The 12,579-nt window shown below is 42.2% G+C and overlaps 1 protein-coding gene across 1 annotated transcript in view; it reads right to left on the bottom strand.

The window, feature by feature from the left end:
• The window catches only part of hs3st4 (heparan sulfate (glucosamine) 3-O-sulfotransferase 4), a 93,277-nt gene extending 80,910 nt beyond the window's left edge, over positions 1–12,367 (bottom strand). The window contains exon 1 of the mRNA XM_044051719.1: positions 11,310–12,367. Within this exon, the coding sequence (XP_043907654.1) occupies positions 11,310–11,917 (608 nt within the window). The 5' untranslated portion in view covers positions 11,918–12,367. The remainder of the gene's footprint in view (positions 1–11,309) is intronic.
• Between the last annotated feature and the right edge of the window lie 212 nt (positions 12,368–12,579).

The following is a 12,579-nucleotide window of genomic DNA, read 5'->3' as shown; positions in this document are numbered from 1 at the left end:
AATCACTTTCTCATACAGCAATTAGCATAATCCCTAAAACAGCTCTTTTTTTTTTTTTTGCATTTCACTGGCTTAATCCAAGTGTCACAGGAGTTTGACAAATGCCACAGCTTGTGTTAATCACTTGTTTCAAACCCGAACACACTGAAAGTGCCCGTGGCAGAAAGTACAGTGTTCTTATCGCGGTTGTGAAATCAAGATTTTAATGATTGAATTTTCTTTTCCAAAGCGCCAGTCAGCCCCAGCAGCATCTCAACAGCACCGTATGCGCGACGTGTGCTGAGCGCACTTTGCACATCTAACACTGCGCTCACACTGTGCTAAAATTATTCGAACGGAATACCCCACGGTAATTTTGAGGGGAGAGAAGGCGCATGAATAAGTAAACAACATAAAGCAATGAGCAACTTCAAAGGCGACGGGACAATTACAGCAAACAACTTCCTGGAAGCCAATGAGTGCGTTTGTCTTTGTTTTGTGACACTGACTCATGGGTGTCAACAGTAGAATTAGCTCACACCTCCGCAGCGTCAACACATCACGCAGCCGTAATTGAATTTAGTCTTTCACGTTGTTTGACAGTATTGGTTTTAAAGATTCAAAAAGAAGAAAAGGTAATTTAAGTAGAAAAAAGGGTGATAAATGGCTGAGGTGTGTCTACATACTGCATATATCTACTCTGTAATGCTGATATGATAATGTTGCTTGTACTAGTGGGAAAACCTGACCGTTTTATTCTCCCCATTCCTCAGCACAGCACACTATAGACTCAGCAATCAGCTCATGGACACAAATTTGAAACGTACTCCCAGCAGCCCCCAGTATCTTGACCGTTCCTGCCAGGGTTTTCTCTTTGACTGAACAAATGCATCAGCTGGTGCCATGAGACCACATCCCTCGCAGCCAATAAGGAAAACCAACGGCATAAGCGCTCCAGGAGATGAGGAAAGGAAATTGGAATCTTGACAAGTATGATTGACATGCGTATTTGTCCCAGGGTATAGTCTTATTTGCAGAGATTTAAATAAATAAATAAATAAATAATAATCTTTAAAGCAGTGTTCTCTCGCACGGAATCATTGTTCGTGCAGACCAGCGGCAATTCTGTTGCATGCAAATTATCTTTTTTTTAGGGGCATGAAATGACTTCAGCTTATACTTTATTTCAGGGGGCCTAGAATAAATAATTTAACAGATGAAGCAACGTCTTTCTTTCCCCATCCATGTCGTGCGCAACAAAAACACAAACGTCATCCCTTCCATCTCGGCGACAGTGACGGGGAAACGCTGCTCTGAATTGTGCGCGCGCCTTTTGATGGACACAGAAATAAAGTGGATATGAGCCTTGATGGCAGAACATAACCCATGGCCACTCCACGGCAATGAAAGAAAAGAATGTCAGGAAAAAAAAAAACCTGTGAATTAAATTCTAACCATAAGTAAAATAGACTTCTGCTTGAAAGCATCAGACCACAACTGCAGCAGGGCAGAAGAGAAAGAGAAAGAGATGAATGTGTGTGAGAGTGAGGAAGACAAAGAGGAGGAATGCACATGAATTCTGAGCAGGACCAAAGGCAGGATGAAATTGGCTATACCCATTAACTACAGAGTTTTTTTCTCTCCTCTACGTGCAAAATGGATAGAACGGTATTACTCCCTCCCATAATTCTCGTGTTACAATACAGATCAAGCCAATCTGTAATCCTGAAATGCAATGAAAAAAGGATGAGTCTCTCTATTCCCGGCAAAACAAAGGGGAAATAGTGGGATTAAAAAAAAAAAAAAAACTCCCGAAAGGTAATTCAACACTTGGCTCTGCAGCTGGTGTTGATGGGCCTTTATTGGGATCTTTGCTGCAGAAAATATCAAACCAGGAGAACAGCGTTGTAATGGTTACACTCATTAGCAGTGACGAGATACAGTCGCTGCAGTGCTGTAGCTGCATTTGTTACAACCGAGTCGAGGGCTCACCTGAGTTTTAAATAATTAAACATCGGATCGGGAGTTATTTACATTTTCTTTTCTGCAGGCGATCTGTACAAAGGTTGTTTTCAGTAAATGCTCATGTAAACCAGCTCTTGTGTTAAAGCAACACGAGGTAGGATTTTGACCTTCAAATGATAAAGGTTGTTTTGATGGTGCATAACGGGCAATGGGGGCGATCCATACAGCAAATCCTACATTGAATTACTAACATTTCAGAAGGTTTACTGACCAACATTGAATACACTACGCATAAGTATGTTTGTAAAAATAGATTGAAGTACTATTAATCAAGGTACTTAAGGACCTTGATTAATGGAGGTCATAATTGTTCACGCTCCAAACAGACCTGCAAACGAAGAGCAGCTCCACCCACATTTACCTGGTGCAGCAACTTAGAAGAGAGTGGAACATCAGACAAAATCTGGGGTAACTCCACTGAGTTTGTATGTAAGTCTTGAAAAAATGATCCGACTCACTTTGGGAGACTTTTTCACCCCCACTCTCCAAATAGGGTCTCCTTTGATCACACAAAACTAAATGGCCAACAACTTCAAAACTCAATCCTTATGGGTTGGCCCTTTTGTGAGCGTGAAGGCTCAAAAAACTTTGTCTGACTCTCGCAAAAATTCAAAAAAAATAAAAAAAATCAACCTCCCAGCACATCCGAAAATCAGTTTACACACTTTTTAATCTCAACTGTTACGTCCCAGCAACATAAAACCAAGGAGGCATGTGGTAAAAAAATATATATATATATTTAACACAGGAGTTGATAATAAGCTACGAAAAGGCAAAGAGAAAAAGGGCAGAGGATGCTGTTCAAATAAAACAAGAATCAACTGAAAAAGGAAATAAAATAAATAACTCAAATTCACTATACAACAAAACAAACATAAATTACAAGGGGCAACAGCATCTCAGCCTAGTGTCTCTAAACACAACAAATGAATCCTACGTGCAGACAGAATCACTTTTTAACTTCTACGGCCCTAAACCCAAGTTCTAGTAAACCCAACCTTCAATAACATGCCACTCAGCATTACTCGAGACTATCCTCAAACACAAGGTCACAATTCTCAACGCAGCATGAGGCGCTCTGACTCTCAGAGGCGCCCGGTGTGGACTGGGAGCCGGCTTCTTATCCTCTTCCGGTGGGCGTGAGGCAACTTCTGGTTCCGTGGCCGCACCAATCGCTGTCCGGTCCTCCTGAGACTCCGCCCATCTGCTCCAATGGTACGTGAGGAACCACACAGACCAATTTGCATACCGTAATTAGTTCATTCAACATCAACAAAAAGGTATAAAAAAAACCTTATTTGTGACATTGCCACTACAATGCCAGGCGAATAAACAGACCCATTTCATTCAGTTTACCATCTTAATGCTAAGCTGTGCTTTAACCGTTCCATCGAGGCCTAATTCTCGACAGGAAACTAGATAATAGGCTATTTCTCCCATTTTTGAAAAGCCCAGAAGCCGATTAAAGATCAAAAACAGGAAAAAAATAAATAAATCAAGTGTGAAAACTGTTTTTTAAAACATTGTAATGGAAAAGGTCAGTCCCCACTGCGTTTCTAATTAATGTCTGACCTGAGGCACCAACATGTGGAGGGGAAGGCCCCTGGAATATTGAACCGGTTTCCACTGAAGACAAAACTTACACTACAAAGACAATCACAGCGATCAATGTAACGTGATGCAATGATGTATAAATGACTGCATTGCAAATACCATTAACTGTCTCTCTTACTAATTCAACTCAGCTCTATTCCGATTTTATTACAGACGCCGAGTGCCGTTTAAAAATGAAAACAATACCATAAAGTGACAAACGATGATTACAAAGGAATTGTATGTAGTGTATCAAGTGGGCAAATCTAAAAACAAGATTCTTTAATACAGCTTGAAGAGTTTTTACTTAACACAAGCAATTCACTGGTACTGCACCATCTATTCTCAGTGCAATATTATATTATTATGCATTATACACCACCTGTAGTCTCTGCATGCTATTATTATTATTATTTATTTATTTTTTTAAGTGTGTGGTGTGCAGAGGTGTAGGATATGCTTCAATCGTAGCATTATTCAAACCCTTGTTAAACCTGTTGTGCATGGACGTTAGCTCCTCCACTCAACATGGCAACACTGAGACACATCACTGCGTCTGGAATATGTAGAGCTGTGCACTTCGAGATTGCACAAGCACTCACGGGTACTTGACCAGTACCTGTGACAATCAGCTGTGTGCTGGACATTCACAGACAATAGGCTTTTAACAAGGAGTCTTCTTACCAGATGGCTCCATTGTATTGTTGATTCAAGAGGGTGAACAGGGATAATATGAAAGTGTAGTAGCCCTCCTTGTTCGATACATTGATTTATAAGGTGTGTGTGCGCGCATGTTTTTGTGAGATAGAGTGAAAGGCTCCCCTCGCGAGCTGTGGGATATAATAAGTCATTTTCCTGTGCGATGCTGCATCTAAAGAGATTTTCAAACAAGAAATAAACATGATTGCTCCTGTGGTGGCTGGAAACTCAGAGCGCCGCGATGCTTGGGATTTTAATCAAGTGGAAAGAGGCTGGGCAATGAGAGAGACCTAAGTGAAGCGGTCCACTCTCTTGACGGCGCAGGGGCTGTGCTGCTAATTAAAAAGTTTAATTCCACAACTGCGGCACTGGCATCACGGCACTCAGAGGTGCGTCCTTGTGAGTCTTGGCGCGGTCTTATCAGGCCGAGGCAGATTCTGCCATGTTTGTTGGGAAGGAGCAGGACAGGGAGGCACTGCAGCAGCGGCGGCACACAAGCCCCAGCTGGAAGGGATGGCATCATGCCTACTCGGGGATCTGGCCCACCTTGCTCTCTCCCGTCTCCCCACTGAGTGGAGTCACAGTCAGGTGGCGGGAGTCAGAAGGCTAAGCTGCCCACGGAGGAGCTGAGAGAGGGAAAGTGAGGCTAAACAAAGGATAAACTCCGGATTTAGACTTTCTGCTGTTGACGGTTTCAGCAGTGGATCCCTGTCTCAATTACCTACCGACTCTCACTGGGTACCGTCTTACAACTCAAGGTTGCAGGTACACTACGGCCGGTGCTGCAGTACACACTGTTCCTTCAGTGTCCAACAAAGGCTCAATCAGACATGATGCAATAACACTGAATAGATTTTAATATGACAAAGGAGATTTTTGTCATATTTTTTTTCACAGTACATTGCAGAAAATGAATCTTCTTTGAAATACAGTGAGATGTGAACTCACATTAATGCATGGCCCAAGTTTTGAATTAGTTGTTAGAGATCGATTGATTAGATTAGACCAGATTATGACTCATGCAAAGATAAAAGTCCTTGGAAATTGTAAATCTCATTATGTGGCATCCTTCATACGAGATCACACTAAAACAAAAGTTTCGGTGTGAGCTGGAATAAAAACAATGTCTGTAGGGAGTAATCACCCTGGAGCTGGAGGCTATCTCGTTTCTCAGCTTAGGGACGCATAGCACTGAAAGGGTAAGAACACTACTCCCAGAGATTTATAGGCACATCCCCTCAGCTTTTATTGCATGGAGGGGGGGTTAAAGTGCCATTTTAATAACACAGAGATATTAGAGCTAGCAAACCCCAGGAATACTTTGCTTCTGGTTCACAGTTGGCTGATTTATCTCGTGTTTTTAAACAGGTTTCCAGGAGATCCGGGGGAAAATATGAATGCAAGCCTTGTTGACACGTTTCCCCCATAATCTTTCCAGGTTTGTTTTTACTGCATCTAATTTAGTTTTTTACTGCTGGTAAACATACAGGATTTTGATGAAGGCCTTTAGATAATGAGCTGCTGTTGCTTTGTGTTTTTTTAAAATGTGCTTTAATTTCCAGGTTATCCACGTACCAACTGTGAGGCTATGATTTTGATTAATGATGTAGTCACCTCATAAACAGGTGATCTTGGCAATAAATCCGCTCAGTGTGTAGTGAAATTTGGTGTCGCAGAAGGTGGCAGCTGTTGTGTGTTAGCGATAAGCTGACAGAGCGATGGGTTATTTAGAATAGTCACCAGCCTTTTAATATAGAGGTTCTACACCAGGGGGCTGGGAACCTCTGGCCAAATACAGCCCATGAGACACTTTGACTTGGCCTGTAAGACAATTCATAAAAGAAAAGCTACTCAAAACCATAAAACATGTTGCAGCTGTGGTATTATATTTTTTTTTTTTCCTGTGACAAAAGAAAATAGCATAATAGTGCAATAAAATGTCCTTCAGAGTCATCGAGAAGAGAGAAACCGTTGCAAAATGTCCTGTTTCTGCATGAAGGGGTTATTTTTTTCGTCAAAGAAAAAGACAAGTCTACGAGTGGAGTTTGCAGGGACATGCCAACGATGACGACAAAGGCCAACGCCTAAAAAAAAAAACATAAAACGTGCAACTAAACTGGAGGAGCTGTAATGAAAGCATGACCGTTCAGTGGAGCTGAGTGATTTTATGTGATTAAACAACCAAACATCACTTAACTCATCATTCTCAACGCGCTCTCAATGGATTCCTGTTGAGTTTGACACAAAAGAGACACAGTTTTTTGTCGTCACGACCAAAACATGAAGTTCTATTTGGCCAAAACCCATCTGCAAATATTGCCGCCGTCACCATCACTGCCATCGGATGCCTTAGCAAGGAGAAGCACTTCCAGCTGTCGCGCGAGAGATGTTATTGTGATATGTGTGTTTAATAATTCAGTATGGCCCTCAAAGGATGTTAAAAGAATTGAAATGGACCTTAATAGGAACATGGTTCCCCTCCATTGATCTACACTCGTGCTACCTCAGAGTATCTCAGTCACAGTTATTTGAAGTACAGTTATTTCTTTTATACACACAATGTATATAATATTCATACGTTTGTTTGTTTTCATGTTCTGCACAACACAGTTGTGTAGTTGAGAGTCAAGTTGGATTTTAAATCAGTTTCCATTTTCATAACACACTCCATAGCCCAACCCTAACTCTAATCCCAAACATAAACCCTTTTAATTTAAATCTTCGCTTTTTATACCTGAAATCGAACAATTCTTGAGCAAATTACTTGTGTGTCATATTTACTACTTATTTTCACGCGCATCGTTTGTTCTATACCAGGTAGTGTAGGCGTGAAGGCCATTCTCGTTGCATGAAACAGAGACACAACTGTTCCCACTTTACCGACTCACATGGTCAATGCAGTGCAGAATTCTATTGAGCGTCGACAGCTGAGAAACCTCCAGCCTCCCGCTGTATTATTTGATCTCGCCGCACACATGCTTTCAACCTGAATTAATCTGAAACAGACAGTCTGACACTTTTCCAAAGGGTGTTATTTTTACCGTGGTTGAAGGCAGATAACTGCCACTATTAATCTTCCACTAACTTCAAAGTGTTGGGAAAAAATATAAGGTTTCCCATTTTGTAATTAACCCTTTATGAACGGCTCTGTGTTCTTAAGCCCCCCCCATCAACTAACATTTTTTCTGGACAGGTTTGGTTGCTCTGTTAAAAACCACAATCGTTGCCACTAACGTAAACATCATTTGTTTGGCATTTTGCAGCGGTGCTGAAAATACCAAGCGGTCGACGTCCAGTAATAAGCCCTCATTAGACCCGCTCCATAACGAGCGCGAATTCCTGCTGAGGACGCTCATCCACCAAAAGATATAAATCTTCCTCTATGACTGATAATCAATGATGTTCTTTAGCAGAATTTATGAGGCACATTAGCTTTCCCTCAAAGTGCACGGACATTGGCACAGAGCTGCAGTAACAGTTGCGGGATCGGACGCCGTGCGTCAAACGGTCGTCCATCCAGGTCGTGCGGCGCGTTTGCAGGCTCAAGAGAACAGATAAGATAAATCCTCCGTGGTGGTGGTGGTGGTGGCTCATCCTCTCTGCTCAGAAATAGAGGCAACATTAGAAGCGCCATTTGGCTGAAGGTCCTCTGTGTACAGTAATGATGGCACTACATTGCTAATTGCTTGTTCAAGTAAGCCCAAAACACACTGGAGAAACTGTCCAAGAGTGCTAAAAAGGAAGGAAGCACCAATCACCCATCTGGGCCAGTCTGTGGAGGCTCGTACTACAGACCCACATTCATCCCGGAATCCTGATGTGAATTTTAGATGTGTGCTGGATTTCCTTGCTGTGTTTTCACACAGGCTCTGTTTTCTGTAAATTTAACTTTTGGAGGACTGGCAGGAAAAGTTTTGGAAAATAACTGACATGCTTTTTTTCTTGAGATGATGGTAACTGGTAAATATTCTCGTATGGAGACGCTGCAAGAGTACAAAAACAGAATTGTGCTACTTTTCACGTGGAAGTAGAACTTTTGGGGATATTATATTTTTAAATGAACAAAATCCACTTTCCAACATTGTAATTAAAAACAATGTTTTGTCAATCCTAGACCAAGATGTATTTTGTTGTTTTTTTAGGTAACATACTGAACAACAGTTCCGGGTTCAGCACATCAGAAAAAAAATACACATTTTGCTGTAGCTAGGGCAAATAAAATCCATTCTGATATTTTCATGAATATATTCACCCATGACCAATCGACAGAGCGGAGAAAATCAACTCAATTAATTTTAATTATCATCATTATTATTGTTATCGTGTGTGGACTTAAAGCCTTTGCACATAAATCATTTATTTCCGCTAACTTCAGCATCTGCTGCTGCAAAATAACCAGCGCACACGTTTCCTTTCTCGTTTTCTGATGTTTGACCATTCCTCACATTTTGCCAGGATAAAGACCACAACCTTGAAGGACCTGATCTTTTGTGATGTGTGTGTCAGCAAAAGGTGTCGACAATACGACTCCTCGGGGACAACTGTGGCTCAGCAGGCAGAGTCTGTCCATTTTCGACGCCTGGTGGACGAACATCAATTGTTCAATCCCCCAGCACCTCCAGACTCAGAGTGTGAGGGTCCTTCGACAAGACACGTCACCTCCATGCCATTCAACCATACACAAACACACACTGACGCAACAATGTTTGGGGTTAAGTGCTTCAAATGGTGCTTTAAAGCAGCTTGAAAGGTGACGTATGGACAGAGTCCACCTTTACAAAGAGTCGCATTTTCCTATGTGGTTTGGTCTGGAATGAAAACGTGGCGTTAAAAGGTCCAAGGTGATTCATACATGTTCACGATGAAATTGGAAAATAGCTTGTTTTTGTTTTGTTTTTTGTCCGTGTTCACCCTGACAGACCCGACCCTATCTTTAACCACAGAATACTGCAACAGAAAGAATGAATGTATTACATCTGCAAACCACAAACACATAATCCCAACTCTTTCCCAGTCGCTAAACCTGATGGCAAAAAGTCAATTATCTCTATACAAGACTACACCACATGAGACACGGTGAATATGATTTATAGGGCTCTTTGAGTACTCGCACGATGTTGATACGAATTTATGAATCACGTTGTTATTAGTTTATTGGTCTCATTCACCTGCAGGCAAATGGTTGAACACTTTCCCTTCCATTAAGTGCACATTAGCCAGAGCAGCACAGGCAAACAGAAGAGAGAGAGAGAGAGAGTGGTGCAGTAAAATGCATCATTTATAAACAAACAAACACAAATGTGGTGTGAGTGATTTTTTTTTATATATATATATATAGACATCACTTTCTGGAATCAAAAGGAGAGGTTATTTTTGAATTTTACGTCCCTCTGATCGTGAAAACTAGCCAGAATCTAGTCAGTTATTAGGGGGAAATGATACTTGAATGCACCATTGTGAGGTGAGTATTGTGCACAGGACATAAAATGAAGCTTCTTTTTGGGATTTGTTTGGCTCACGGGCGCCGAAAACACACAAGCACACTTTCTATTATTATTTATGTAAACATGTCATACTCCTGTCTAATGAGCCTTTCACCGTGAGCATAATGAAACAGCTTGCATTAACACAGGCTAAATTAACAGCCGAGAGCTCCCATGTCTATGCAGCGAGATGAAAGCAGATGCTCCACAACCCAAACACCGGCGTAACACACCCGCTTGTGCTGAGGAAACAGAAGGGACTTTGACTCCGCCAGTCACTCATTCTCAACAGCTCATTGACTCCATTAGAAAATTTTGAATTCCCCTGGTCAAACATCATTATGCGAGAGCAACGCCTAACTGAGCCATGACCGACTGACCATGGATGAACACTTAAATTGATTTTCTTTTTCTTTTTTTTTTCGCTCCCATAAACATGGCAAAGATATACAGGTTGCTCTCCGGCCAATAAACCTGGACTTAAAGTGAAAGTCAACCCGACTCACACACACACACACACACACAGAAGAAACTGGTGTAAACAATTCACACTCCCTGGGGAACCACATGAGCAGCAGAGAGTGTGAGGGGGGGGAAGTTATTTTAGAAAATACAGAATGGAACATCACTGTTACAAATCCACATAAGTAAGTTCTAGTGTAGTAGTTTTCATGAGCAACATAAGCGGTCTGATAAAAAGTAAATAAAAAGAAGTGCATGATCTTATCTTGCCATCTTTTTTTCTGCCTCACAGAGTGGTGTGCATTCCTTTGTTACCGCTGCAGAAAACATGGTGCATGTTTATTAGATAAAAATAAATACACATATTTACACTCCCTGGTGTGTCTGTGTGCACCAGAACAAACTGCAGCTTTGTTTAATGACCAGTCTTCCTTCAACTATTGCTTGTGCGACAGACCTCGATGACCACTAACTAAGAGACAGACCTGTGGTGCAGTTTCTTCTCCATTTCCCTCACCTTCACATGGGATTCAGTGCACTGAATCTGTGATTTTAGAACATGAGGATTTTATATGATCCAATTGTGTAATGCACAATAGGATGTTCAGCACATTTTGATCACGTTCATCAATTTCTTTTTTTTTTTATTAATGTTGCCATGATTTCGCACACTGTCATTTGGTATGATTTGTGTCAGTATGTATGAACATCTGATTTTCGAAAATGGTTTGTTTAAAGTGGAGAAAATGGGGAATATTTATTTATTTTTTTTGGAGCTGCAGCAATACTGACTTGGAAACTCACGAGATTGCACATCGATATACTGTACATCAACGTTGACAACCCTGAGATAAGAATGAGCCTCACTCCGATGGATTAAAGCTCTTTCTTTAAGGAAGTTGGATTTTTTTAAACTGTGCGAGCTTAATTATCACAGGGACGCGGTAATGAAAACCCAAATTCCTCACACATGCCCTGGCAAATGGTGACCAGAGACGTAACAAAAAAAAAACCACAACATTGCGCGTAAAAATAAAAACAGCAGCAACCCTTGACACGGTAACTCACCTGTACCAGTCCAGCCCTTTCTCGTAGTTCCTGTCAAAGAAATGTGGCTCATTTCCAACGGCTCTGACGTCCGGGTGAACCCTGAGCGCCTCCAGCAAGGCTCTGGTCCCTCCTTTCTTCACGCCGATGATGATGGCTTGGGGAAGTTTCTTCTCTCCGTAATCCGAAGTGCAGTTCACCCTGAGTTCGCTGTCCGTGGTGCTGAATTCCTGGTGCTCCCTCTCCAGCGCGGTGGTGTGATACGCTGCCGCCAAAGCCGCCGAATTAGTGGGAGCCGCCTGCGTCCTAATCCACTCCACTGTCCTCTGTTCGGCCTCGGCATTATGATCCTTCACGGTGGAGACCGCGGTGCTCCTCTCCGCCTCGGTGAACTCGGTGAAGCCCTGCGAAGCGGAGTAAAGTTTCTCCCTCAATGTCACAAAAGTTGTCTCCTCCGTCACCAGCCTGCCTTGATACACGTAGTTCTCTTGCAGGGGGAACTGCAGCGAGTTGTAGCAGCTCATCAAGCTGTAGAACAAGTAAGTGACAGAGAGGGAGAGGGTGAACATGAATAAGACTTTCCGGGGCACTTTAGTGGTGAAAACCGAAGTGCTGGACCAAAATGCCATCTCTGATAGCAGTGATCCTCTCAAAGAAGTGGACAGACATGTTTCCACCGCGAGTCTTGCATTGACAAAAAAATCAACGGCAATAATCAGTCACTATCAGCGGCGCCGGTCCAGCTGCAAAAGCGTGAAGCTGGACCAAAACAACCTAATCCAACCGAATCGCATATTTATAAGGACGATGGTGTGCGTGTGCGTGTGTGTGTGTGTGTGTGTGTGCGGGAGGTGAAACAGATCGTTAAAATTCCGGAAGAATCCCGCGTTCCTTTTCTCGCGTATCGATTTCTTATTCCAAAGCTGACAGACAATGTCACAATTTATTGGACTGAACTTGCAGATTTAAGTGGATGGAGGTCTGGCGTCCTTCCAAATGAGCAGCCTGGCTTGAACTGGACGGACGGAATCCTGACATTTTATGAAGCAGGTGGTGGAGGAGGATAAAAAAATAAATAAAAATTAAAAAAAAAAAACAAAGGGAAAGAAAAGAAGGGGGAAAAACGAGCACCAGTGTGTTTCTTAAAGTGGGCTTCTTCTCATCAGCCACAAGTCCAGTCCAGTCCAGTCCAGTCGGCGACACAGGAGTGGATTTTCTTCCATCCAGACAAACTGAGTCTTTCCACCGAGAACCGAATGTGCGCACGACCCTTTACGCGTCTCTCTGCTTA

This window comes from Solea senegalensis, linkage group LG19 (assembly GCF_019176455.1).
Source record: "Solea senegalensis isolate Sse05_10M linkage group LG19, IFAPA_SoseM_1, whole genome shotgun sequence".
Lineage (NCBI taxonomy): Eukaryota > Metazoa > Chordata > Actinopteri > Pleuronectiformes > Soleidae > Solea > Solea senegalensis.
The sequence above is the reverse complement of the archived record's forward strand: the minus strand, read 5'-3'. Positions and strand labels throughout refer to the sequence as shown.